At 45.7% G+C, this 27,654-nt stretch overlaps 1 protein-coding gene across 1 annotated transcript in view; it reads left to right on the top strand.

The window, feature by feature from the left end:
* GRM7 (glutamate metabotropic receptor 7) overlaps nucleotides 1–19,951 on the top strand; it is a 345,665-nt gene extending 325,714 nt beyond the window's left edge. The window contains exon 10 of the mRNA XM_083155738.1: nucleotides 18,836–19,951. Coding sequence (XP_083011864.1) covers nucleotides 18,836–18,885 — 50 coding nt within the window. The 3' untranslated portion in view covers nucleotides 18,886–19,951. The remainder of the gene's footprint in view (nucleotides 1–18,835) is intronic.
* The last annotated feature ends 7,703 nt before the right edge of the window (nucleotides 19,952–27,654 follow it).

Genomic DNA, 27,654 nt, shown 5'->3' with positions numbered 1-27,654 from the left:
CTGTCACCTCATTGGCGATAAATAAAACAGAGTTCTCCTAATACAGCCAGCGCAGGGGGTAGATGTATGAAGATGTGATAATAACAGTGGGGCCAAGGCAACCAACTGGCTTTGAAGTAACATTTATGAAGCGCATTCTATAAAATGATACGCAGCAGCTGATTGGTTGCCGTCGGCCACTTCCTCACTTTTATCACTGCTTTGTACATCTACCCCTCTATCACTCAATGAAAAGAGGGAAAGTCCCCTTTCTTTACCTGGGCATATTAAAGTTACAGTAACCAGCACAAGCAAAAAAGTCGACATCAAGATGTTGACGTGGGAACATTAAAAGTTCAACTTAGGGTTTAAACATTTTTTCGGTGTCCATGTCGACACCTGAGCTTGTGGATTAGTACAAGTAACATGTAAAAAAAAAAATAAGAAAGAAATGTGAAAAATGCATGTCAACCTTTTTGAGTCAATATTATCCATGTCGACCTTTTACCAACGTTGACCATTGACCATGGGCATGATTCATACCTGATTTTTTTTTGAGCCCAGCAATTAGGGAAACACTACCCCGCCGGACGCACTCCCTCCACCCATTGCAGCCATGAACATGAGGGGAAAACCATCCTGCAGGTGGGGCAGATGTAACATGTGAAGAGAAAGTTAGATTTGCGTGTTTTTTTTATCTGAACCTCTAAGTCAGGGGAATTCAGCATACGGCCTTCTACCTGCTGTGGAACTACACATTCCAGCATGCCCTGTCACAGCTTTAGTATGCCCTGAATCTTATTTTATTTAATATCGTGTTTTTATGGTAGCAATTATCAAAGAGATACAGAAACATCAACAGTAAAAGAAGTGATCATTTTTTACCAAATCATAAAGAGCAATTTTGATGTTTTTCTATCCGGTCCGATGCGCTGTCCCCCGAGTGTCGGGTAGGAGGCCCTAGATCGCTCGTACTGCACCACTTATTTATCGGAATCGGATGGAAATAGGAGTGCTTTTTGTGCATGCGATATATCATATGCGAAATATCGCAGGAAGTTTGTCTGATGTTTCCAGTCCCCCGAGCCCCTAATCCAGCCCATCAGATAAATGTTCTGGTACAATTCCATACAACACCAAAGTCCAAAATCAGATGGAACCACTCCCGGGAAGGTCCAGGGGGAGTTTAAGGGAAATTCCTTCGGACTTCAGGGTCGGACATATCTTTGTAGTGTTTGGGGCCCTTAAGACACACACTGTACTTGCCAAAATGCTGCAACCATAAAACAAAATGGTCCTAATTCTATCATTCCCAAACGCAGCCCTCTATTCACCCCAACAATCCCGTTTTTCTCCCTGGTTGTGCACAGATGCAATAAACATACCGAATGAGATGCCAATTCAGTCACCTGTGCTTAAGCATGGATATCCTTAAAAAATATCCATAAAACCTGGGCTGTTTTTGTGCCTTGAGTGTTTGGGAACCTAATGGATTTTCATTTGATTACTTTAAAATGTTTTTGGGAAGATTTCTTCATCGTTCTAAATTGAGCTATTTGGAAATGACAGCGGTGGTCAAGGGGTGGGGGGGGTGTGGGGGGTAATCCACCGCAGGGTTGGACTGAACAGCAGATTCTCCATGACACACTTCAGTGGATATCCTGTAGGTTGAACTTCAACCCTTTGATTTCCAGATAACTCACTTCAGAGAGACTGAGTGGTTTTTATACGTAGCTGTCAGACAGCCGCGCGATTGGGTCTATTTCATCATTTCACAACTTTTGAACTTCCAAACTTCCAAATTTATAGCGCTACATAAACAGACACATAAACTGACATTTCAGCTGACATAAAAAGGGGGTTTTACAGCTGCTGGCTTGGCGTTAATAATGTTCTGAGTATATACAGTAGCCATCTTTCATCTTTAGGTATTTCGGTTGAAATGCGTTTTTACAGTGTGAGTGGTATCTAGGTCCCCCTTCCCCAAAGTGCCTCTCTTCCTCTGCGTCTGCACTTATGAATCAGTGATTGCTGGATGAAACACCTTATGATACCAATCACCTGCTCTTCCTCCAATCAGAACTGGTATCCATCGCCTCGGCGACTGTAAAGGGATGCGCCACATCCAGCATAGAGCTAGGGCAGTGATCTAACTCGAACATTTGCGCCAACCAGACAAAAAAGTTTCTAGCCCCCCCCCCCCCCCCCCCTTATATTCATTATAATTTTTGCCTATGTGCTTTTTGCCAAGGGCTTCTTTCTCCTTGCCTGGGATTTCATGCTCATCGACAAGGTTTTTATGCTCGTTGCCAGGGTTTTTTTCCTATTTTTTTCCTCATTGCCAGGAGTTTCATGCTCAGGGTTTAATGCTCGTTGCCAGGGGTTTCTTTCTCCTTGCCTGGGATTTCATGCTCATTGCTAAGGTTTTTATGCTCGTTGCCAGGGTTTTTTTCTCATTGCCAGGAGTTTCATGCTCTCAGGATTTTATGCTCATTGCCAGGGGTTTCTTTCTCGTTGCCATGAGTTCCATGCTCAGGGTTTAATGCTCGTTGCCATGGATCTCTTGTTACATGCTTGTTGCCAGGGGTTATTTTCTCATTGCCAGGAGTTTCATGCTCGTTGCCATGGATCTCTTGTGTCATGCTCGTTGCCAGGGATTTCTTGCTCATTGCCTTGTGATTCATGCTCGTTGTCAGGGGTTTAAGGCTCATTGTCAGGGGCTTCATGCTCATTGCCAGGGGTCACATGCCTGCTAGCATGCCACTTTTCCAGAATCTGGCACTTCTGGGAGACGTTATATGTGTTGCCCAACAAGACCTCTAGCATCTGTTTCCTCCTAGGTGGCAGCAATTTTTGGAGGGCCATTTTCAGCAGATTCCATGCAGAAGCCAGACCACATGGAATCTGCATAAAATAGGCGCCGGTGTCCCCAAGCCACTGCCCTGGTATCGCTACGCCACTGAGCTAGGGTGAGGGAGCGGGAGGGGAGGCCCTCATCTCTGCAGCCCTTACTCCTTCATTTGTAGAGGTCATGGATCCTTCTGGTATGGAAGACGTTTGTCACCGGGGAGCACAGAGACAAGGAATGGACCTCCTTTTGTTACCGAACTTTGAGTTCTGATTCATCTTCAGTCAAACTTCTGAGAGACCTTTCCGATGGGTCCGTCCATTGCGTTCCCACATCAGGACTTCCTCTTACATCTATCTATGTTAATAGCATCGATTAGATAAAGCTCCACTCTATATTTAACGATAACTTTTATCTGTTTCTCCGCCTGAAGCCAGACTGAACTTCTCCAAGTGCCCAAGTATCCCACTGTAAGATTAATTAGCAATTAGGAAACAACAGCCAGGGTGAGAGCCATATTTCACACTCCCTCTCCCCCTTCACACACAATCACTTGCTGTCCAATATTTTATCATCAGTGACAGCAAATGGGACTCTATTCTGCAGAGGCCAAAGCCATTTGGCAGCACCGCGGGGCATCCTGTCCCAGAGGTGACTCTGTATATGAGTTATTCTACATTAACGTCCCGCATACATTACCCGGACGACTCTTTTACTTGGCCTTGTTCGCTATTTATTCAGTGCACATTAAATTGATCACACTCATCGGCTTTTCTTCTTTAGCCCCAGAGGAGATGGATAAATATATTGCGATGAAGTGATTTATTGATGTGTAGATTTTTCAGTATTGATCTCCTGCCAGAGTTCCGTCCCGATCGGGAACGCAGTCACATGACACCTCCATGCTATGTGCAGAGACCGTCCCCCCCGGTGTAAGCTATTCAGGGTCTGTATACACAGCCGGTGTCAGCGACACGCCCATGGCGCTCCCATAGTTTGCTCCGTGTGTCTCATTAGCCACCATGCCCTATCCATCTCCAATACAGTACGCAGGCCGTGCGACTGAATGAGCCTCTCTGTGCGCCAGGGTCTTGTGATATCGCAGTCAGAAGCTGATTGGTTGGCCCTTTCTCCACTTTGGCCCTTATTCAGGCTGGCCCCTAATGAGCAGAATTCGCAGAGGGTCCGATGTTGCGGATCTGCACATGCGAATCAGCGAAAATACGCATATCTCGTAGTGCAAACGCTTTCAGCGAGTATAACACTGACCGATGCATTCGCAAACATCGCTGCGGGCAGGGGGCTGTCACATGGGGACCACCAGCGTTTCCTGGTCGTTCCCATAAAAAAATGGCGGGTGCATCCAGAAAACCGCTGGGCATCCACTTGCAAACGCAGGTGTCCAGGCGCTCACAAATAAAAGTCAGTCGCCGACCATCGAATGTTTGTTCAACCGTGTGAGCGTGCAAATCCATTCGCAAGCAGATGCGGCAGTACGTTTGCCGAAGGGGGGGCGTTCCCAAGTCCAGTGGGCGGCGTTACCTTGCACGCTAAGCAGCAAATTTATACTGCTTAGCGAGTGAATCGGGCCCTTTATCTCTTTCCAAGCGTTGATAAATCTCCCTCTAAGGCCCTTATTCTGATCGGTGCGGCCGGATCCGGATATGCGGCCAGCACCGTGCGTCCTAAACCCCGCCTTCCATACGGATCGCCAACTCCGTCCGTACGCGGTAAGAAGCTGTCCGAACGGACCGCACGTGTATTTCTCATGAATACACCTCCTCCATCTAAGGGAACCTCCCCCATCATTCGATGGTCGCAGGACCGAGTGGCCAGGCAGCTCCCGCAACCTCAGACCACACGGGCATTTCTCCGTGCAAAAGCAGGGATCTGGGCGGGCAGCTGACATCCGGCAATGTCATATGTCCGCCCCCTACACATGCGTCACGGCCGCATTACCATACGTACGCCCAGCGTTTGCATGGGAACGCCCATGAAACGCGGGGCGTATGCATATGGTAATGAGCCCAAATAGCCTTTCACGCCCCTCTCCACCCCCTGTTCGTAGTGTACACATTTTATGCGGAATGTGGCCGTGCGTCCCGCTCGCACATGCGCAGAGACGCCTCTGCACATGCGCAGACACAAAACATCGGCGGCACGAACGCACGCGGATATTAACGCACCAACCAGAATAAGGGCCTATATCCTTTATTACAGGTACCATACTAACACACCGGTTGCTCTGAACATACCGCGAAACGTCATCTTCTGTCCAATTAGCCCCCAGCAATTAGCTATAGTATCACTGTATTATTATAATTACCTCTCCCACCTTCAGTGCATGTATATCCCTCTAGTTCCCAGGCTCCGGCGCTTGTGTATCACCGCAGAGATCCATTTCTGGGGTTATTTTATAATTTACGCCTTTTCCAAGTAGTTTAAAAAACAAAAGACTAATAATGTCTATATTTATATCGCTGTTAACACTTAAACAAGGAGCTAAAATTAAACTGTTAATGACAGTATGGAAATAATGATGTGTGGAAGGATAAAGGGACGTGTGAAGCACTTCAGGTGTGAAAGTATATTTCCATGCAGGGAGAAAATAGACTAGATACAAAAGTTACGAAGTCTCAGCACAGACCATAAATGGGAGTTGTTTTCCTGCTGAGAGCTGGATGTTTCAGCTGATGTGTTGGACGTGGGAAAGGAAAGAAAGTAGTTTTTGGAGCCCCTATGCACCCCATAGCCCCCCCCCCCCCATTCATGTGTTTGCAGGAGAACTTGGCAAGCAACCAGGATTGTAAGGTTTTGTTTACTCTGTTGAGACAATTGTTTCAAAAACTGTAGCTGCAGGAAACTGATTTACTGTATTTTTTTCAACTAGAGGCATAAACAGGCTTGCCTCCCCTCCCAGAATGGCCCGGAGCCTCCCAGAAATCGGGTCCGCCTCCTGCCCCCCTGGGAAGGTAGGCAAATCTCCTGCTTTGTGGTAATAGACCCAGCAGCTCCCCCATGCCCGCTGGTTTAATTACCGGAAATCCGGGTCCGCGGAGAGGGGGCGGGGCTAAAATGATGCGATCGCTGCATTTTGCGTCATTTACGCCCCACCCCCTCTCTGCGACCCGTGAATCAGTTTTCCAGCATGAGGGGCTGGGCAAGTGATGTCAGCCTTGCTCCCACCCCCCTGACGTGTTGCCTCTCCGGGCTTCTCCCGGAGAGGTGAATTTGAAAGTAGGCAAGTATGGGCATAAAGCACATGTTAGAATTCAAATGTACATTCTCTAGCTCTCTATGCTGGAATAGATAGATCATGAATAGAGTGTCTGACTGCAATGCTACAGGCGATGGGTTTGAATACTGGGTATGTCAGCATCTGTAATAGAGAACAGTGAGACTGAATAACAAAGAGCTCTCAAGCTAAGTTCATGAATGTTGTATAGGTATTAACGATGGAACGGGTGTGGGAAGGAGACAGGAGATGCCATGCTTCGAAGAGGAGGGAAGCTACAAGTGAAAGTACAGTAATTAAAACAGATAATTAACAAGTACCACAACAGCGCCCCCTTCCCTGCAGCACTGTGTGCATTGGCACACTCCACACCTCTCCAGTTACAGCCCTGCTTGCATTCTAGAGTGCACACTACACAACAAGGGACGTGGTCACCACTTTACTCTCGAATCTGGATCTGTGCGTCTCTCCCAAAACAGACAGCACCAGACACCAGCTCTCCGCATAATGTTGAATTTTAACGTTTAGAGCGGAATAAAAATCTGCATATTTGATGGGATTTCATTTCATCAGTAACTTCCAGGCAGAGGAGGATTTAATCCTCATGGGGCCCTAGGCAAGATACCAGTATGGGGGCCCCTCCCTCAAACAATCCATAACACTATATAATTTGCTGCTGATCGCAGGTGGCATCAACTTTGGGAGTGTGGGCGGGTCATGTGATCTCTGCTTCCAGGCTCTGGTTTAGGTAGAACCCCCCCCCCCCCCCCCACACACACACACACACACACACACACATTCCCCATGGCCTGTAACTTGACAGGTGCAATCCTGGGAGGTGTGGGTGGGTGAGGCGCTGTGCTGTCCCCATTGTATATATATAAGTCAGTCAATCTTCTAAAGCTTCCATTTCTACCCTGTGCACTGAGAGTGACAATCTGGCATCAGGAAAGCGCCTCTCCACCCCGAGCCACAGCTCGCTGCCTCCAACCGCTCGCTGTACAATCGTCCCATCAATTCCTGTCTCCTTCCAGCTGTTGGCCAGAACGAGAGCTCTGGAACCACAATATCCATAAATACATTTCAGTGCTGGCTCAATAAGGCAATAGACCCATCTCGTCTAGGAAGGGAAAGCCGCGGCTACATCCTTCCATCTGTTCTTTTATACCAGTAGAGGGATATATAGACGCTCAGTCTCTGCTTATTGAATATATAGGATGCTGCCCAGACAATGTGACACATACACGATATCTAGCGACATCGCCCTACACAGTAATGGCAATCTCCAGCTGGATGTAGGCTGCGCCCTATGTTAAATTACCCTCTGAACATCTGTCTCTTGTGAGACCGGGGAGAGATAACTTGTAGGGAACCTCTCCAGCTCTCCACGTCCGCCATCCGTTACAGGTGACTTAGATGGATGCTGCTGACATTAGAGTCGCTCGCCCTTTACGCTTGTTTTATTTTTTAGCTGTGATCAGCCTAAATGCGCCCTCATTTTTAATTCTTCTGTGGGTGTTTTATGGCTGAATGGAGAAGTCTGTCGGCAAATCCTTCGCTGCCTTGGAAAGTTAGAGCCTGGATTTATATCCTGTGCTGCCTGCGCAGTTAGAGTCTGCTTTATTGCTCTCTACTCCTTACTTACACTGCGTTACCCGCTGCTTCGCTTAACCTCTGCGGTGCCAGGGAGACTGAGGAGAGGAATGTGGCCCGTTCTGTTCTGGTGGCAGGGCTGGTTTATCGTGATCCTACTGGTACTGGGGTCTAGAGCAGGCATGGCCAAACTGTTGTGAAACTACACATCCCAGCATGCCTTGCCATAGTTTTAGCATTCACTAATAGTAAAACTGTGGCAAGGCATGATGGGTCTTGTAGTTTCACAACAGATGGAGGGCCATTTTTTGGCCATGACTGGCCTAGGGTTTGGTAGGGCTGCAGTGACAGGCACCTCTTGCAGGGGGAGCAGGGTCTCTTAGGAACCACAATTAAATAGGGGTGTTTGCTAATAATTAATAGATAAAGGGCTGGATTAATAGATGTACACAAATGCATTTGCAGCTGCGAAGGTGTACACAGGAGCTGCGTAGAAATATGCAAATGTTGCATATACCAGCAGCGGCATACAAAGATGCGGCATCCATCACAGATCAGTCAATTACAGAAGTTCTAAATAGCTATTTGACCAAGGCAGCAAGAAACAGGACATCAGAACCATTGCAGCTGTGCACCGGGTCGCAGTCGCAGCGTCAAGCACACCCCCCAAAATGGTTACAGTACCTCAGTGATGCCACTAGTTCCTTAGGAGTTACTTTAGTTATGTAGTTTGGTCCTGGGAGTTGCCTCAGTGATGTCAAACAGAAAGGTTAAAAACAACCGGCGCTTTACCTCAAAGTAGCTGCACGAATCTCTAGTTTTAGCAACTACAACCTGCTAAAACAAACAAGTACATATAACAAAAGGTGGTTTAGAGATCTCTGCGCTGCTTATCCTCTCAAAAAATTGATGGTCAAAACCGTTGCCTCAAACAAAGATTTTCTCTGTGTTCACCAAAGATGTTATTTCTTCAGTATAAGCCGAATCTCCACATATAGGACAGGAAAGAGAAACAGCAAGAAACAGACCGTCAGGCAACTTTCTTTACGTATATATAATGGAATATAATCCAAAGGGAGGGGGATTCCCAAAATCCCAATGTGGATGGCTTACACGTGCTTACAGGGATAACGTGTGTGGTAATCCTATCTGGGTATCTTTTTATGGGACCACCAATATGTGCTCAAACGATGTTAGCTTACATGTGCTTACATGCAAGTCGCCTGGGTTACATATATAATGGTATCTTTACAGACTTCTATGGGACCACCACTTAAGTGCTGAAAACGATGTTATCTTACATGTGCTTACATGCAAGATGCTTAAGGTACACACAGAAAGGTATCTTTTTGCTTGACTTTGAAACAACAATGCTCACACTGTCTTACGTGATTAAAAAGCTGCTTCAATCATACAAAGGTATCTTTCTCTTTGTTCAGGACAGATGTATTTTCATATGTAATAAAGAAAACATCTCCTCATGGTGCAGATATGATAAAGACACAAGACTTTATTTACAAAATATAATAAAATGGCAGGCCAAGCCTCGTACCGTAGGTCAGGGATACAACAGCAGGGAAATGAATGGAAACCCGGGTAACTCCTGCTGCAATCTCAACCTGGTGAAGATTGCAGCAGGAGTTACCCGGGTTTCCATTCATTTCCCTGCTGTTGTATCCCTGACCTACGGTACGAGGCTTGGCCTGCCATTTTATTATATTTTGTAAATAAAGTCTTGTGTCTTTATCATATCTGCACCATGAGGAGATGTTTTCTTTATTACATATGAAAATACATCTGTCCTGAACAAAGAGAAAGATACCTTTGTATGATTGAAGCAGCTTTTTAATCACGTAAGACAGTGTGAGCATTGTTGTTTCAAAGTCAAGCAAAAAGATACCTTTCTGTGTGTACCTTAAGCATCTTGCATGTAAGCACATGTAAGATAACATCGTTTTCAGCACTTAAGTGGTGGTCCCATAGAAGTCTGTAAAGATACCATTATATATGTAACCCAGGCGACTTGCATGTAAGCACATGTAAGCTAACATCGTTTGAGCACATATTGGTGGTCCCATAAAAAGATACCCAGATAGGATTACCACACACGTTATCCCTGTAAGCACGTGTAAGCCATCCACATTGGGATTTTGGGAATCCCCCTCCCTTTGGATTATATTCCATTATATATACGTAAAGAAAGTTGCCTGACGGTCTGTTTCTTGCTGTTTCTCTTTCCTGTCCTATATGTGGAGATTCGGCTTATACTGAAGAAATAACATCTTTGGTGAACACAGAGAAAATCTTTGTTTGAGGCAACGGTTTTGACCATCAATTTTTTGAGAGGATAAGCAGCGCAGAGATCTCTAAACCACCTTTTGTTATATGCCTCAGTGATGTCACTAGTTACTGGGAAGTTTCCTCAGTGATGTCACTAGTGGTAATACTAGTTCATAAGGAAGCTATTTCAGAGATGTCACTAGCTCCTGGGAAGTTATCTCAGTGATGTCATTAGTTACTGGGGAGTTACCTCAGTGATGTCACTAGTGGTAATACTAGTTCATAAGGAAGCTATTTCAGAGATGTCACTAGCTCCTGGGAAGTTATCTCAGTGATGTCATTAGTTACTGGGGAGTTACCTCAGTGATGTAACTAGTTCCTGTGTTACTTTAATGATGTCACTAGCTCTTGGAAAGCTACCCTAGTGATGGCACAAGTTTCTGGGGATTTACCTTTGTGAGGTCATTAGTTCCTGAGGAGTTACCTCAGTGATGTCACTAGTTCCTGGGGCGTTACCTCAGTGATATCACTAGTTCCTGGGGAGTTGCCTTAGTGATGTCACTAGTTCCTGTGTAGTTACCTCAGTTATGTCACTAGTTCCTGTGTAGTTACTGTACCTCAGTGATGTCACTAGTTCCTGTGTATTTACCTTAGTGATGTCACTAGTTCCTGTGGAGTTACCTCAGTGATGTCAGTTTTTCCTGTGTAGTTACCTCAGTGATGTCACTAGTTCCTGGGGAGTTGCCTTAGTGATGTCACTAGTTCCTTTGTAGTTACCTCAGTGATGTCACTAGTTCCTGTGGAGTTACCTCAGTGATGTCACTAGTTTCTGTGGAGTTACCTTAGTGATGTCACTAGTTCCTGTGGAGTTACCTTAGTGATGTCACTAGTTATGGAAATCCTAGTACCAGCCAAGCACACACGTAGTGTGCTCTCATACTCATGTGTTACATGGGTATGGGTTGTTAGGTCGATATTGTCTAGGTCGACCACTATTGGTTGACAATCAAAAGGTCAACGCGTCAAGAAAGGTCAACATACATTAGTTCGACATTGTCAAAAGGTCGACACAATCAAAAGGGCAATAAGAAAATGGCTGACATATGAAAGCTCGGCCTAATGAACGCATCCCATGTTACATGTAATAACGATGGACCCTGTGACTTACTGATGACACAGCAGAGGCCATGTCACAATGAATGAGTTGATAGCGGCATGTGCCGTGTGCGGAGGTCGCGGATAAGGCGATAGAGCGGAGGCATTTCCTGCACCCTGTACTGGATAATAATATTAATGTCAGAGGGACTGTCACGCTGTCCTCAGGACCAGGACTAATGCGCTGACCTTTAGCTGTGTGCTTGGAAGTATTGGAGACAATTCCAGGTTGTATTACGATCCCGCATAGACGTCTGTTATCACAGCATTCATTCTGCCTCCTGCTCCCTCCTGATGTCCATGAATAATGCGCAGGGTCGCCCAGGGCAACGCCGGGCTGCTTTAAATGTAAAGGGACAACCTGCTCCCACAGTAGTATATGAGGGATTGGCCTCGATGGGCTTACACCATGTTATACTTCATAATTAACCCTTTGTTTACTGAGGGGAGGGTTATTGCAGTGTCTGCTTGGTCGGTCTTGGGCCACAGTGACAGCTGGGACATGTGGTTTAGTAAGACATCCATGTGACTGCACTCAGCATGCGAAACAATGGGGGTTATTCTGGTTCTTTTGCTCGCATGCAAATTCGCAGGGGACTGCGGCCGGAGGGGCATGGGGCGACAGGCTCGCCTATGGGAATGCACAGTGTTTCATAGGGTTCCCATGCAAATCACCTGGTGACGCGGGTGCGGGAGGCGGTCAGCTGACATCACCGGTCATCAGCAGTCCGCCCAGTTCCTGTTGAATGTGCACGTAAATCTAAGTGACCTGAGAGTACTGAGATATGTGTGCACCTTCCACATCCTTCGCTGGTCGGTGACCGGCGAAGGATGTGGGTGTTTCACCATAGGCTGCGAATGGGTGTTTATGTTAAACATCCATTCGCAGCCATGCAGGCAAACCCGGCATGCAAGGAGGAGGGAGGGTGGACCTGCGAGCAGTATGCTGTGTCTGGGGGACTCGCAAGGCTGCGAATGTGGCAGCCTTGCAAGTCAACCAGAATAAGGGACAATGGGCCTTATTCTGGTTGGTGCGGCCGGGCCGTACGCGTACGTCCCGGGGTTTGTAATGATCTGCGCATGCGTACATTCGCTAATGCGCAGGCGCGAACACTCCACAACGCTTACGGACGGGTCTCTACGTGCGAAAAAACCTGTACGCGAGTGTACGGGCATTGGGGGCGGCATAGGGGCCTTGGGGCGGCATAGGTGGCATAGGGGAGCGGCCGAAATAATGAGGGAAAATGGGCGTAAATATGGGCGTACACGGGGGTGTGCACCAAAAATGAGCGGTGCTACTACCGCACGATCGACTAAAGCACCGTTCATTTCGGACACAACACAGGCGGCCGCCAACCGCCAGCTCAGACCACCCCTACAGATACCGCATGCCAGCGTGCGCCTGGGTTAGCTAATTTACGCTGATTACTACCAAACACATACACCTGAATGTAATAACCAATGCTGCAGTCTATTAAGTCCAAACCATGATTTCACTACCTGCAAGCCACACACAGCACTCAAACACATTGGAAGCTTATCTTTCTACACTTCTCTACATTTAAAGGTTTGTTTAATTTAAGGTAAGAATCTTTTTAAGACCTGCTTATATATGCTAAGGTAGGTATTTGTTAAACAGTTATACACATTCACTACGTGCTTTCATAGACTTTACACAGTAGCACACTCAATCTACACAAGTCGACATGTGTCAACGTGTTCACTCTAATACAAACATAGGTTTTGTATTTATGATACAGTAACATAAACCACATCTAACACCTACAAAGGATGTTTCAGCAATGTTTTAAGCCCATGGCCACTATTTTGCACATTAATTAATTCAATCAATTAATTAATTTTCATAATTATAGTTGAAAGGCAAGATTTGCAGGTCCATATATGTGAAGGGTATGCCAGTGTACACGGACGTACGCTCACTCTCACGAGCGGTGACATAAGCTGACTTTTCTATTGAAAACAATAGGGACCCGTCCGTGCAAGCTGGCGTACGCTCAGATAGCCGCAAGAAGTCGGTGGGAAGACGGCCGAGAGACGTCCGTAAACGGTGGTGTACGCTCAGTTGTACGCCAGTTGTCGGAGTGTAAGGGCTGGTCCGTCCGTGTACGTTGCCGTACGCTCAATTGTACGCCACTCCCCTTCTACATTGTTTATGCCCGTACGTATGCGGCTGAGTTGTGGGTGGACTTAACCCCAACGGCCGCGTACGGCTAGCGTACGTTAATAGTGAACGTACGCACGTTTGGCCGCTCCGATCAGAATAACCTCCAATGTCTCAAGTTCTTTATTATCAGAGGGGAATACGGTACAGGGCAAAGGGTGCAAATTGCTGTTGCTGCAGCATTTAAATGCCATCAACTGCGCTTCATCTCGCACCCTTTGCCCGCCCCGGCCACATCCATGATCACACAATTTTTTTCTGCACTATAAGGCTGCCGTAAAGAACAGATTTTGGATTTGCCCATAGTTCAGAGGAGTCACCTCTTTATCTGATTGGGGTAGCAGGGTTGGGGTAGTAGTTATCATTGTTGCCTCAAAGCAATGGGTTCTTGGGTTTGATTCTCACCATGGACCTATCTGTGCAGAATTTGTATGTTCTCCCCGTCTTTGTGTCACTTTCCTCACACACTCCAAAAACATACAGATTAGTCCTAGCATTAAATGTGTGCGTGTACATGTGATAGAGTTTCAGTATGGGGAAGGGGATATTGGGATTATTGACCTGTGCACCAGTACCACATGAGATTTGAAGTACAATATATATGATATATATGATGATCCACTATTTTTATATATCAAGTGCCTCTGCACTAATAGACGCTGTGGAGGTGCTCCCCTGAGAGTAATATATGATACAAACAGAGAAAAAGAAAAGTACTCTCTTTTTTTGGGGGCACGCTTTGATTATAAAACTTAACGTTTAATTATAAATGCATTAAAAAGGTTTTATTCAATGACATGACAGGACGAACACACATTAAACATATAAAATACTGAGAACTCTATTTTATGTGAGTTCTATAACAATTGTGAATTGGTCTTGGTCACAAAATTTTACCAATCTAGAGAAGAGTTCTGATTGGGAACTGCCAATCACACAAAAAGGAGGTACCACAGTATATGAAGTGGACCGCGAATATTTTTACTAAAAATACACCTGTAATAGTTAATTTGTAGATGCTTTGTCAGGCCTATTCTCTTGCTATTATTTAGAAAGGATAAAGGCAAGAGTCCCTTCTACTAACATAGGGTTCAAAAATCAATACAATTTTTCTTGAGAGAGTTTTTTCATGCAGCCCATAGTGAGTATATATATTGTAAGAAAAAGAGGGGGGGTTTGAGGCAAACTGGTGTTAGTACACCCCTGCAGTTTGTTTGTTACCACGGTGACTGCTGCTGATTGCTCTCACCGGGCTGGCTCAACCAGTCCTTACAATTGAGCGGGTCTATCCGTGTGACAGTTGCAGATTTGGGTGTGAAAAAGTAAGGGTATGAAGTATCTCAATGTTAGAGTGGGTGACTCCCTGGTTGGCAATGCCCTTGCAGAGATGTCTACCCTCAATCAGTGAGGTTTCTGCCCTGAAAGTGTATAATTTTAAGGGCAGATTGGTTGCACTCTTGGGCATATGTGCACGCTGCTTTCTCCCACTTGCTTTTCAGTATTGGTGGGCGATGAGCGGTGCACTTTACCTTTGAGTGTAACTTGAAAAAGTCCCCACAGATAAGAAAAAAGACAATAAGCAAAAAGTAGAGAAGAGATTTCACCGGGTTGAAAAGAATGTGTCGAGGGAAAAAAATGATTTTTTGAACGTCACATTAATTCCACTGAATTGTGTGCATATCTATATCAATTTTCAGCTGCATGGATTCCTTAAGTTTGTACGATAAATCAATAGTCTAAGGAATGACTTTCAATAATCTCTCTCACAAGAGAAAACAAATGATATCTAAATTCCACTATGTTATGTGCATATATACATCAAATTTCAACTATATAAGTTCCTTAAATTTGCATAATAAATCAATAGTCTAATGAATGACTTTCAATAATCTCTCTCGCTAAAAGATAAGCAGTAATCTAGAGATTTTTCAGCAAAAGAGTCACACATATTATGTATCAAAGAATTACTGGGTTTTATAGTATAAATTCCAAGGCTTATTTCTGATACATGGCATATTATGCAAGTAGGCATATGGAGTGGATAGGAATCAAAAAGATCAAAAAAGTCAAAGAATTTTTTACTTTTATTATAATCAGCCCCTTAATAGGGGTCTTACCACCACTCTAATTCCTGCCAGAATGTAACCAAAAAGAGTGTCGGTCTGTAGAAAAGGAATCTCAGGATCTCCCTTCTCAAGGCCTGGAAACGATGTTAAGGAGTCTGGTGCCTCCCCAATGGTTAGAGGTGTAAGCTAGGTGTAGGATAGACAGCTGTTTCGCGGAGGTCCCGCTTCCTCAGTATCCTGATACTGAGGAAGCGGGACCTCCGCGAAACAGCTGTCTATCCTACACCTAGCTTACACCTCTAACCATTGGGGAGGCACCAGACTCCTTAACATCGTTTCCAGGCCTTGAGAAGGGAGATCCTGAGATTCCTTTTCTACAGACCGACACTCTTTTTGGTTACATTCTGGCAGGAATTAGAGTGGTGGTAAGACCCCTATTAAGGGGCTGATTATAATAAAAGTAAAAAATTCTTTGACTTTTTTGATCTTTTTGATTCCTATCCACTCCATATGCCTACTTGCATAATATGCCATGTATCAGAAATAAGCCTTGGAATTTATACTATAAAACCCAGTAATTCTTTGATACATAATATGTGTGACTCTTTTGCTGAAAAATCTCTAGATTACTGCTTATCTTTTAGCGAGAGAGATTATTGAAAGTCATTCATTAGACTATTGATTTATTATGCAAATTTAAGGAACTTATATAGTTGAAATTTGATGTATATATGCACATAACATAGTGGAATTTAGATATCATTTGTTTTCTCTTGTGAGAGAGATTATTGAAAGTCATTCCTTAGACTATTGATTTATCGTACAAACTTAAGGAATCCATGCAGCTGAAAATTGATATAGATATGCACACAATTCAGTGGAATTAATGTGACGTTCAAAAAATCATTTTTTTCCCTCGACACATTCTTTTCAACCCGGTGAAATCTCTTCTCTACTTTTTGCTTATTGTCTTTTTTCTTATCTGTGGGGACTTTTTCAAGTTACACTCAAAGGTAAAGTGCACCGCTCATCGCCCACCAATACTGAAAAGCAAGTGGGAGAAAGCAGCGTGCACATATGCCCAAGAGTGCAACCAATCTGCCCTTAAAATTATACACTTTCAGGGCAGAAACCTCACTGATTGAGGGTAGACATCTCTGCAAGGGCATTGCCAACCAGGGAGTCACCCACTCTAACATTGAGATACTTCATACCCTTACTTTTTCACACCCAAATCTGCAACTGTCACACGGATAGACCCGCTCAATTGTAAGGACTGGTTGAGCCAGCCCGGTGAGAGCAATCAGCAGCAGTCACCGTGGTAACAAACAAACTGCAGGGGTGTACTAACACCAGTTTGCCTCAAACCCCCCCTCTTTTTCTTACAATATATATACTCACTATGGGCTGCATGAAAAAACTCTCTCAAGAAAAATTGTATTGATTTTTGAACCCTATGTTAGTAGAAGGGACTCTTGCCTTTATCCTTTCTAAATAATAGCAAGAGAATAGGCCTGACAAAGCATCTACAAATTAACTATTACAGGTGTATTTTTAGTAAAAATATTCGCGGTCCACTTCATATACTGTGGTACCTCCTTTTTGTGTGATTGGCAGTTCCCAATCAGAACTCTTCTCTAGATTGGTAAAATTTTGTGACCAAGACCAATTCACAATTGTTATAGAACTCACACATGTGATAGAGTGTAAGCTCACCTGGGGCAGGGACTGGTGTGGATGGCCAAATATTCTCTGCAGTACAGTGAGGAATAGCTGAGCGTTATTAATAAATAAACCTAAATGTTATCCCTTTCCATAATTCGGAATGCACAATTGTTTGAGGAATTCTGGAAATCTGGGTCTAGGACTTTTCAGTCTTTGTCCTAAAGGTTCTGAACCGTAAAATACAAATGGCTACAGGAAAATGATTTCATTTATACATTATTCTCATCGCTCCTGCGCAATTCTTCTTGAGACTACACCCAGCACTGATCCTTTACTCTGTTGCAGTCAGAGGATTTGTTACCTAGAAGACCACACACGACTCACTCAAATGTTCAAAAGCTTAAAACTCTCTAAATTGCCCCTTACCATTATAATTTCATTAGTTTCCTTGAAACTAGTGACATGACAGAGGCAATTCCATGAGATCTAGTGACATCACTGCAGTTTCAATAGAAACATGTGACACTGAAGAATCTCCCTAGGAACTAGTGACATCACTGAGATAACTCCTTAGGAACTGGTGACATCACTCTGCTAGCTCTCGATATATTTGTGACATAACTGAGGTAACTCCCTCGGAACCAATGACACCACAGAGGAAACTCTCTAAAAACTAGATACTTCACTGATGTACTGTAACACCCACGGAACTAGTGCCCTCACTGAGGCAAATTTCTAAAAACTAGTGACATCACTGAGAAAACTCCTCAGGAACTAGTGATATTACTGAGGTACTGTAGCTCCCCAAGAACTAGTAACATTACTGAAGTAACTAACCAGGAACTAGTGACATCACTAAAGTAACTTACCAGGAACTAGTGACATCACTGAGGTAACTTACCAGGAACTAGTGAGATTACTGACGTAACTTACTAGGAACTAGTGAGATTACTGAGAAAACATCTCAGGAACTAGTGACAACACGGAGGAAACTCCTCAGGAACTAGTGACATCACTGAGGAAACTCCTCAGGAACTAGTGATATTACTGAAGTGACTTACCAGGAACTAGTGACATCACTGAGGTAACTTATCAGAAACTAGTGATATTACTGAAGTGACCTACCAGGAACTAGTGACATCACTGAGGTAACTTACCAGGAACTAGTGACATCACTGAGGTAACTTACCAGGAACTAGTGACATCACTGAGGTAACTTACCAGGAACTAGTGAGATTACTGAAGTAACTTACCAGGAACTAGTGACAACACTGAGGAAACTCCTCAGGAACTAGTGACATCACTGAGGAAACTCCTCAGGAACTAGTGATATTACTGAAGTGACTTACCAGGAACTAGTGACATCACTGAGGTAACTTTCCAGGAAGTAGTGACATCACTGAGGTAACTTACCAGGAACTAGTGACATTACTGAGGTAACTTACCAGGAACTAGTGACATCACTGAGGTAACTTACCAGGAACTAGTGACATTACTGAAGTGACTTTCCAGGAACTATTTGACATTACTGAAGCAACTCTACAAACTAGTGACATCACTGAGGCGACTTTTCCATTGTTTGAAATGCCAAGCTGAACATACTGTACAATCGTTTTCTAAGCACATTATATTTCCAGTTCTGCATTATCCTCTGCATTATCCTCATCATGTATATTCCGTATATTATAGAGATACAGATGTATATCTATCTTTTTGTTTTGATATGACAGTACATATTAAGGACATTTTTACAAAGTGACCTTAAAATATTTGTCAATACCTTCAGCTCCTTGTATGTTCTAACTTGTTCTCTGTTTCTTTCTTCCCCACAGGTCCAGCAACAAAGAAAAAATATGTCAGCTACAACAACCTGGTGATCTAGACAGCCTGGGCGTGTTCGATGGAAGGAGCAGCTACATTTTCACTCCTGCGTTGTGTGGTGCGGCTTGCTCCCCCTCCACCTGTGCCTCTCCCAAGGCGGCCAATCATGGGAGGAGAGGAGCTGCTGGGACTTGGTGGTGCACAGCGATTGAGTACTGGGGGAAGCTGCTTCATCCAAGCCATCTGAACTATTCCTGGCTTGTATCTCAGGAGCCGGACCAAGGGATGAGCCCCCAGCCCCGCCTGAAGCAAGTTTGTGAGCGGGAGTTTCCAGGGCTCTTATGCCTTTTTTTAGGGGACCATCAGACTCAAAGCATTCTGTACAGTTTCTGAGACCTTTTTACATACCGACTCTTACCCGTTCATGTCCGACTTTTATTTCACCATGTGGGGGTTAATTTTCGACCTCCAGCAAACAAGCACTTCAGTTACCTGGCTTCCATGTTGACCACAATACCCTGTAGGGTCCATTCATTTATCTGGTTGACGCTTACCAAGCTCCCTTTTTTTTCCTTCGTTTTACATTTCATTATCTTTTCATCTGTTTTACTTGTTCACTTTGTCCGTTATTTTTTATATTCTGTTCTTCATCACTGAGAAACAAGGTTTTTTTGTTGTTTTTAAAGACCAAAAACTGTGTGTTTAGCACAGCCCACTTCTGAGCGTGATTGGCTGTCAGGGTCTGGTATGTGATTGGCTGATGTCCGCGGTTCTTCTGTCTCCGAATGCATGTTCTCTATCTGCATCATTTCCTTTCTTCTGTCGGAGGATTCTGCTGTTTGTGTTTGATTTCTCTCCATTTGCCCGTGGCCCCAGGGGGCTCCATTGACAGGAAGTGGGTGGAGGCGGCCACAGCGTTTTAAAAACCCGCCTCTAGGGATCTGTCCGAGTCTAGTTGGCGAGGGCCACGCCGTGGACTCAGATTGTGACAAAAAAAGCATGTATGTTTTCTACTGTTTGTAATGAGTATTTTCTGCTTACGTGCCAACCTCGTGAGACGCCCTCCCCAAATTGCCCTGTGATATTGTCAGAGAATGTATTAAAGATTTTGATTATCTTTTCTAGTATATGTTGTCATCAGAATTTTATGTGTGGCAGATATGCTGAGAATGGGTTTTCTGTTTATTAGGAAACATGACCAGGTGTAGCCCGTTACTGTGTTACAGCTACGATAATACACAGTCATCCATGGTAGGGATGGCTTGTTAAGGAGAAGATATTAAAGAGGTGATTGGATTAGATCAATTTACTGGAGTTGGTACTGCCCACCAAGAGCTCCTAGGTTGGAAGATAAGTATAATATACAATGGTACTGCCCACCAAGAGCTTCTAAGATGGGAGATAATAATGATATCCAATGGTACTGCCCACCAAGTTCTTCTAAGATGGGAGATAATAATGGTATCCAATGGTATCACCCACCAAGAGCTCCTGGGTTGAGAGATAAGAATGGTATCCAATTGTATCACCCACCAAGAGCTCCTGAATTGGGAGATAAGTATGATATCCAATGTTACCACCCACCAAGAACTCCTGGGTTAAGAGATAAGTATGATATCCAGTGGTACCACCCACCAAGAGCTCATGAATTGGGAGATAAGTATGATATCCAATGGTACCGCCCACCAAGAGCTCCGGGGTTGGGAGATAAATATGATATCCAATGGTACCACCCACCAAGAGCTCCTGGGTTAAGAGATAAGTATGATATCCAGTGGTACCACCCACCAAGAGCTCATGAATTGGGAGATAAGTATGATATCCAATGGTACCGCCCACCAAGAGCTCCGGGGTTGGGAGATAAATATGATATCCAATGGTACCACCCACCAAGAGCTCCTGGGTTGGGAGATTCAGGTTTACGCAAGCTTGGAAGCCTGCCGTCTACATTCCAACCAGTGTGTAACACAATGTTCTGCCTACCCCGCAGGTGACACAAGGCAGTCTTGATGTGTCCTCCCCCCCCCCCCCCCTACCCTCGTGGCTGATACAAGACATAAATTAGGCTAAACTGAGAAATGTTTGATTTAACAAAAGATTGAGGGCCAGATTCTCTAAGCTTCAAAAGTGATAAAATGGAGAGTGATAAACAGCCAGCCAATCAGCTCCTGCCTGATATGTTTCAAACACAGTCTCTGACATGACAGGAAGGAGCTGATTGGCTGGCTGTTTTTCACTCTCCATTTTATCACTTTTGAAGCTTAGAGAATCTGGCCCATAATAGTAATATGGGAGGCGGAAACGTTTCATCTCTTACTGAGCACGTCTCTTCAGAATATTGCACAGCAACGCGGCTTTTGTTGCTTTGCAACCACAGCTGAATAGGGCCCAGAGTGAGTTGTGAATATATACTGATGTGCAGCACTCGTCCCCTTCTGTAAAACTTTCTCAGCCTTACACACAATAACATAACAATAGGAGAGAATTATATTTGAAAAAAATGATAACAGCCGTTTTGGGGTCTTTGATTCTATTGTGTTATATGGAGATGGTTCCGTCTATCTGTGTCACAGTTTAGACTCTAATCTCCCCATCTCCTATTTCAGCACAGAAGAACGGAGAGGCGCTTAATGTAACAGCCCTAAATCTCTAGAGTCAGATGAGATTTTACAGACATGACCCTGAGCAGTTTAATGTCATTATAGCGTTTTATGCAATTTTCTTTCTTTGCAAAAAAAAATTTGAGCAAATTCAGTCGTTACTTTCCCCAATACCTAAAAGACTTTGTAATGCAGTTTATACAGCCTTCAAGTGCGGGAAGTGCTGATCTGATGGAGAATGTTCTGTCTGTTAGAGAAAGCAGTTCTCCGTGACGATGGGGGAACAGTACCTCTACCGTTAGTTGGGGCATCAAGGGAATATAGTGGGAGGGGCTCAAGCCAAAGGAGAGTGGCCAGCCCCCAGAGGGGGGAGGGGGGGGCACTAGCACATATGGATTTGGCCATCGGTGCAGTCACCATCGATGGCAATACTGCAACCAGCCAATGATAGTAATAAACTGTGTGATGGATGACCATCGATAGTTTTACCTGTTGATGGTCATCCATTTTCTTTGTCAGACTGGCTCATAAGCGAATCAGAATGTGGGGTCAGGTGTCGGGGGTGGAGCTATGCTCAATTTCTCGACACTTTATAAACAAAAGCAAAACATCGGTTTTGCTGTGCCATCGATAGAGGGAACCCATCTGGTTCTCCCCCCATCAATGGCAAAAGTATTCAACATCATTAATGGTCAATGGCTATCCCTACTTGGCCAACAATAAGAAAGGATATGCGGCCCACTGGGAATTTCCCCATGTGTACCAGTGGGCCAGTCTGATCCTGCGCATCACACCTCTTAAAGAGTGAAGTGGAGAAGTGTTGGCAACCAATCAGCTTGTTACACCTCCCATTAGGTAACCTGGGGAGCAGGATGTATCTATTATCTTGATCAAGATCATTCTGATACATCCACCCTTATTCATCGGCCTACCCGGCATTTGTAATTGCCAGTATGGTGGAATACCTCCTGTGATAGCTCCTCCCATAAGCACTGTCCCTGCAATAAGAAGGCTTCTATGTTTATGACCTGGAAGTCCTTATTGCACATACACATGCCCCCCAGCAGGCATCATCCTGCACCCTCCTGAAGTTTTATATATTAAGTGTGCCCCCCACTGTGGTGATCTCCTCCCCTTTCCTATGGTGCTTGGGAACTGGCCTTGGTGGCTCCCTCATCTGTCGAGCTGACTCCGCCTCCAGCGCTGACCATGACACCCAGCGGGGGGATTTGAAGCTCCCCTGGCACTGATTGTAAGACCCCCATGTGGAGCTTTGTGGCTCCCCCTCCCCCGGGACTGGTCCCAGCAAGCTCCAGCGCTGATCCTCAGACCCAGCAGGGGGATGAGTTGGTGGCTCTCATGGCCAACCTTCAAGCAGGTGGAGAAGCAATCATCAGGTCAGTGCTACCATTCACTCTCCCCAGCTCAGTGCACTCATGTCCCTGACCTCAGCCCAGTGCACCCCTCCATCTGACCAACCATCCCCAGCCCAATGCCCCCCATCTATCCACCCATCCCCTGTCCTCAGCTCAGTGCCCTCCATCTAACAAACCATCCCCAGCCCAGGTCAAACAAGATGCCAAGGTCAGACAAATACACGACTGCTTGTTTGTAGAGAGGAATGGCGGGGTATGTGTTGTGTTCCTGTGCACAATAAGCATCACACCTGTTGCTGTAGCATCACATCGCCGCTCCTCACATACTCACACGACAGCACTAACGAATATAAAACCCAAAGTGTGAGTTCATTCATTTCTGACGTGACACAGAACAAAGAACCCTACTCTCAGCCTGGCGACTGTTTACCGGCACAAAGAGCTTTGTTGTTTGTCCTTCGCTGAATCCCAGCCGCTTCCGGACAATTCCGCAGCAGAATTCTATCAGTTCCTATCAGAAGTCTTCTATTAATATTTGTCACGTTTCACTGCTGTCGTTCAATGAGGCGAATTCAATTTCCGACACCGACGTAATGTGCTGTTCTATTGGGTGTGAAGGAAAACTTGCAATGTCGACATTGCTGTAATTGGCTGATAGCAGCGCAGCAGGGAGTCAGGGCGATGCCTGGTGGCATTTTGTGCCAAACTGAATTCCCCCTAATGATATTTAGTATGGGCAGTAAAGTCTTAGTATTGTAGCCTGTAGTAACCAACCACATACTGTACTAGCTTCCATTTGTCTTGTGTACATAGGCTTGGCTTATTATGAGGGAGGTTACTGCTATGCCTAATATCCCATTCACACCAGCCAAAATTGCTGGTGTGAAAGGGGTTCCAGGAAAATTTGCCAGGATTTCAACCCTGCTCCCGTGACCAGCCCAGGTTACTGGCTGGTGTGAAAGGTACTTAGCTGGGCAGCGGATGGCAGGGTGTCTGGGCAGGGGGGTCCAGACTGCGGGGATCCAGGCAGCGGTGGCTGGTCACTTGAAGCACTATTTGCCGGTAGGAAGCGCTGCTGGATTTGAAAACATATTGAAAAGACTGGCCGGATTCTCTCAGCCAAGCAACGTCCGTCATCTCTTCAATATGTTTTCAAACAGACTGCTGCCTGCACCAGATGGCTGTGCCCGTATTTCTGCCCGCACTGGATTGCTGTGCCTGGACTTCTGCCTGCACTAGATAGCTGTGCCTGGACTGCTGCCTGCACTAGACCGCTGTGATCAGACTGCTGCCTGCATTATACCGCTGTGCCCGGACTGCTGCCTGCACTAGATAGCTGTGCCCAAGCTGCTGCCTCCACTAGATAGCTGTGCCCGGACTGCTGCCTGCACTAGATAGCTGTGCCCGGACTGCTGCCTGCACTAGATAGCTGTGCCCAAGCTGCTGCCTCCACTAGATAGCTGTGCCCGGACTGCTGCCTGCACTAGATAGCTGTGCCCGGACTGCTGCCTGCACTAGATCGCTGTGTCTGGACTGCGGCCTGCACTAGACCTTTGTGATCAGACTGTCCGGACTGCTGCCTGCATTAGATAGCTGTGCCCAAGCTGCTGCCTCCACTAGATAGCTGTGCCCGGACTGCTGCCTGCACTAGATAGCTGTGCCCGGACTGCTGCATGCACTAGATTACTGTGCCCAGACTGCTGCCTGCACTAGATCGCTGTGACCAGACTGCTGCCTGCACTAGGTCGCTTTGCCCAGACTGCTGCATTCACTAGAAAGCTGTGCCCTGACTGCTGCCTGCACTAGATTGCTGTGCTTAGACTGCTGCCTGCACTAGATCACTGTGAACCAACTGCTGCCTGCACTAGATCACTGTGTCTGGACTGCTGCCTGCACTAGATCACTGTGAACCAACTGCTGCCTGCACTAGATCGCTGTGTCTGGACTGCTGCCTGCACTAGATCGCTGTGCCCTGACTTCTGCCTGCAAAAGATTGCTGTGCCCGGGCTGCTGCCCGCACTAGATAGCTGTCCTCGGACTGCTGCCTGCACCAGATCGCTGTGCCCGGACTGCTGCCTGCACTAGATCGCCGTGCCCTGACTTCTGCCTGCAAAAGATTGCTGTGCCCGGGCTGCTGCCCGCACTAGATAGCTGGCCTCGGACTGTTGCCTGCACAAGATTGCTGTGCCCGGACTAATGCCTGCACTAGATACAATAGCTGCACCCAGACTGCTGCCTGCACCAGATCGCTGTGCCCGGACTGTTGCCTGCACTAGATCGCTGTGCCCAGACATACTATATTAAGCATGACATACTTTCTTTGAGTCTCCCCACCTGGTGACAGAACCATACACAGCAGTCTCCTTTTAATTCCAGATCATTATCTTGGAGGGTCCGTGTGTATGGTTAAATATCAGCGCACATCCACATTATTACAAGCTAATTAGTGCCCAGCAAGATGAATAGGAGAAGCTCGGTTTGTTCATTTTGCTTCAGGGAAAATACTCAGAACGGAACAGAAAGAAAGAAGCGCGGAACAAATGAGATTCCGGAGGGCTTCTAGAGGGTTCTCTGTAAATGGCAGGCAGTGGCTGAGGGGGGGGGGGTCTGGGAGGTGGTCCCCGGCCTCCTACGCAGGTTAAAGGCTGGCAGATAGCAATGAGGAAGACAGCAATGATGGGGGGGGGGGTCTGATACATGCAGGGAAGACTGCACAGGACAGATGGAGGTGACTTATTTTGTATAATTAACACCTATTTGGGGATTTCTGATATTAATCATTTAACGGCTTCCACTTTGCTGAGATAGGAGGTTTTACTCAGCAGATTCATCCATCTTTCATGTAATGTTGTTATCCTGCGGCAAAACTTCCCACAGTCTCCATCCTGCTATCCAGCATCTCCATTGCTGCTCGCAGTGTGCTGGCGTTAGCGGCCCCTCCTCTGCGCGGCGCCTCCACGCAGCATCCCACCGGGTCACAGCAAAGCGCAGCGAGCCTCTTCCACAGAGAAAACCGGGAAACAGGATAATCCCTTATACTTGTGGGACGATGTAAACGAAGCGGAGACGGAGGTTGTTTAAATCCAATAAATAGTTTTAAAAAGTGCAAAACTTTATCACAGCTTCATAGTAATTGACGCGACCAGTTAATGAAAATTATATATCATTTGAGTATACAAAATCAAATTACTGTAGTTAGAAGGGATTATTATTGGATATCGCGAAGATTAGCTAACACGTTTCTGTGCGGCCGTGAGATCATCGTCTAGTCAGTGGCGTAACTAGTAATTTTTTTACCTACGTGCTCGTTGCCAGGGGTTACATGCTCATTGCCAGCAGTGTCATGCTTTTTGCCAGGGGTAACGGGTTGCATGCATGTTGTTAGGGGTTTCATGATTATTGCCAGGGGTTACATGCTCATTGCCAGAAGTGTCATGCTCATTGACAGGGGTTGCATTGCGGCCGTGAGATCATCGTCTAGTCAGTGGCGTAACTAGTAATTTTTTTACCTACGTGCTCGTTGCCAGGGGTTACATGCTCATTGCCAGCAGTGTCATGCTTTTTGCCAGGGGTAACGGGTTGCATGCATGTTGTTAGGGGTTTCATGATTATTGCCAGGGGTTACATGCTCATTGCCAGAAGTGTCATGCTCATTGACAGGGGTTGCATTGACAGGGGTTGCATGCTCGTTGCTAGGGGGTTGCATGCTCATTGAAAGCAGTCTCATGCTCATTGACAGGGGTTGCATGCTCATTGCCAGCAGTGTCATGCTTGTTGCCAGGGGTTGCATGCATGTTACTAGGGGTTTTATGATTGCTGCCAGGGCTTAAATGCTCATTGCCAGCAGTGTCGTGCTCATTGCCAGGGGGTTGCATGCTCATTGAAAGCAGTGTCATGCTCGTTGACAGTGGTTACATGCTCACAGGTGGGCCAGTGTTCCCAGAATCCATCACTTCCATGTAACGATATACACGATGTACTTCCCTGACAGACGCAAAAGGCCCATTAGGACCTCTAGCACCAGTATCCTCCAAGGTGTCAGCCATTTTTGGTGATAGCACGTACTTGGGAACTGTGGCAGATGGTTGCCTTCTCTGCATGTGTTATATTCTGTAGCTCTCACATAGATGATGGCACCATGGGCAGAATGGCAAAAGGTTATTTTAAGTATTGTCATCATTATTTTATCCCAATGTCCCCAACATCAAATTAATAGTTCAAACCATTGGTGGATCCAGAGGGGGGGGGGGGGGGGGGGTAGGGGGAGGTGCTGTGGCACAACTATAAATCCAGATATGGGAGCCACACCAGCTGGTGCCGCCAGATATATCCCGCTGTGGACTTTCCGGCAGTCAGTGTGGCGATCCCCAGCCCCTGGATCCGCCACTGGGCCCTGCCCTCACACACTCCCATATATTATAAGCCCACATCCAGCATTAAATTTATAGAATATGCTTCCAACCTTCTCAATCCCACATCCACTGCAGGAACACGGGGACATTTCCCAAAATGCCAGAGTCTCCAGGAAATTCTAAAGGTGTCCATACACGTTACAATTATTGTATACAATATTGTATACAATATCGCATCTCATCCGATCTGGGTTTTGCGATGACATAAAATGAGATGAGATCTAGTACAAAAAGTACGTGCTGCACCTACTTTTTGTACTAGATCTCATCTCATCTGATGTCATCGCAAAACCGAGATCGGATGAGATGCGATATTGTATACAATAATTGTAACGTGTATGGGCACCTTAAGAGCCAAGGCAAGTAAGGTTCTTATTGACTGGTTACCAGTACATCAAAATGATGGGACAATATAACAGTAACACCAGAGCCGGTGGCTGTG

Source organism: Crinia signifera, chromosome 8, assembly GCF_055691185.1.
Source record: "Crinia signifera chromosome 8, ASM5569118v1, whole genome shotgun sequence".
Lineage (NCBI taxonomy): Eukaryota > Metazoa > Chordata > Amphibia > Anura > Myobatrachidae > Crinia > Crinia signifera.
Note: the sequence above shows the minus strand (reverse complement) of the source record. Positions and strands in the feature narration are given on the sequence as shown.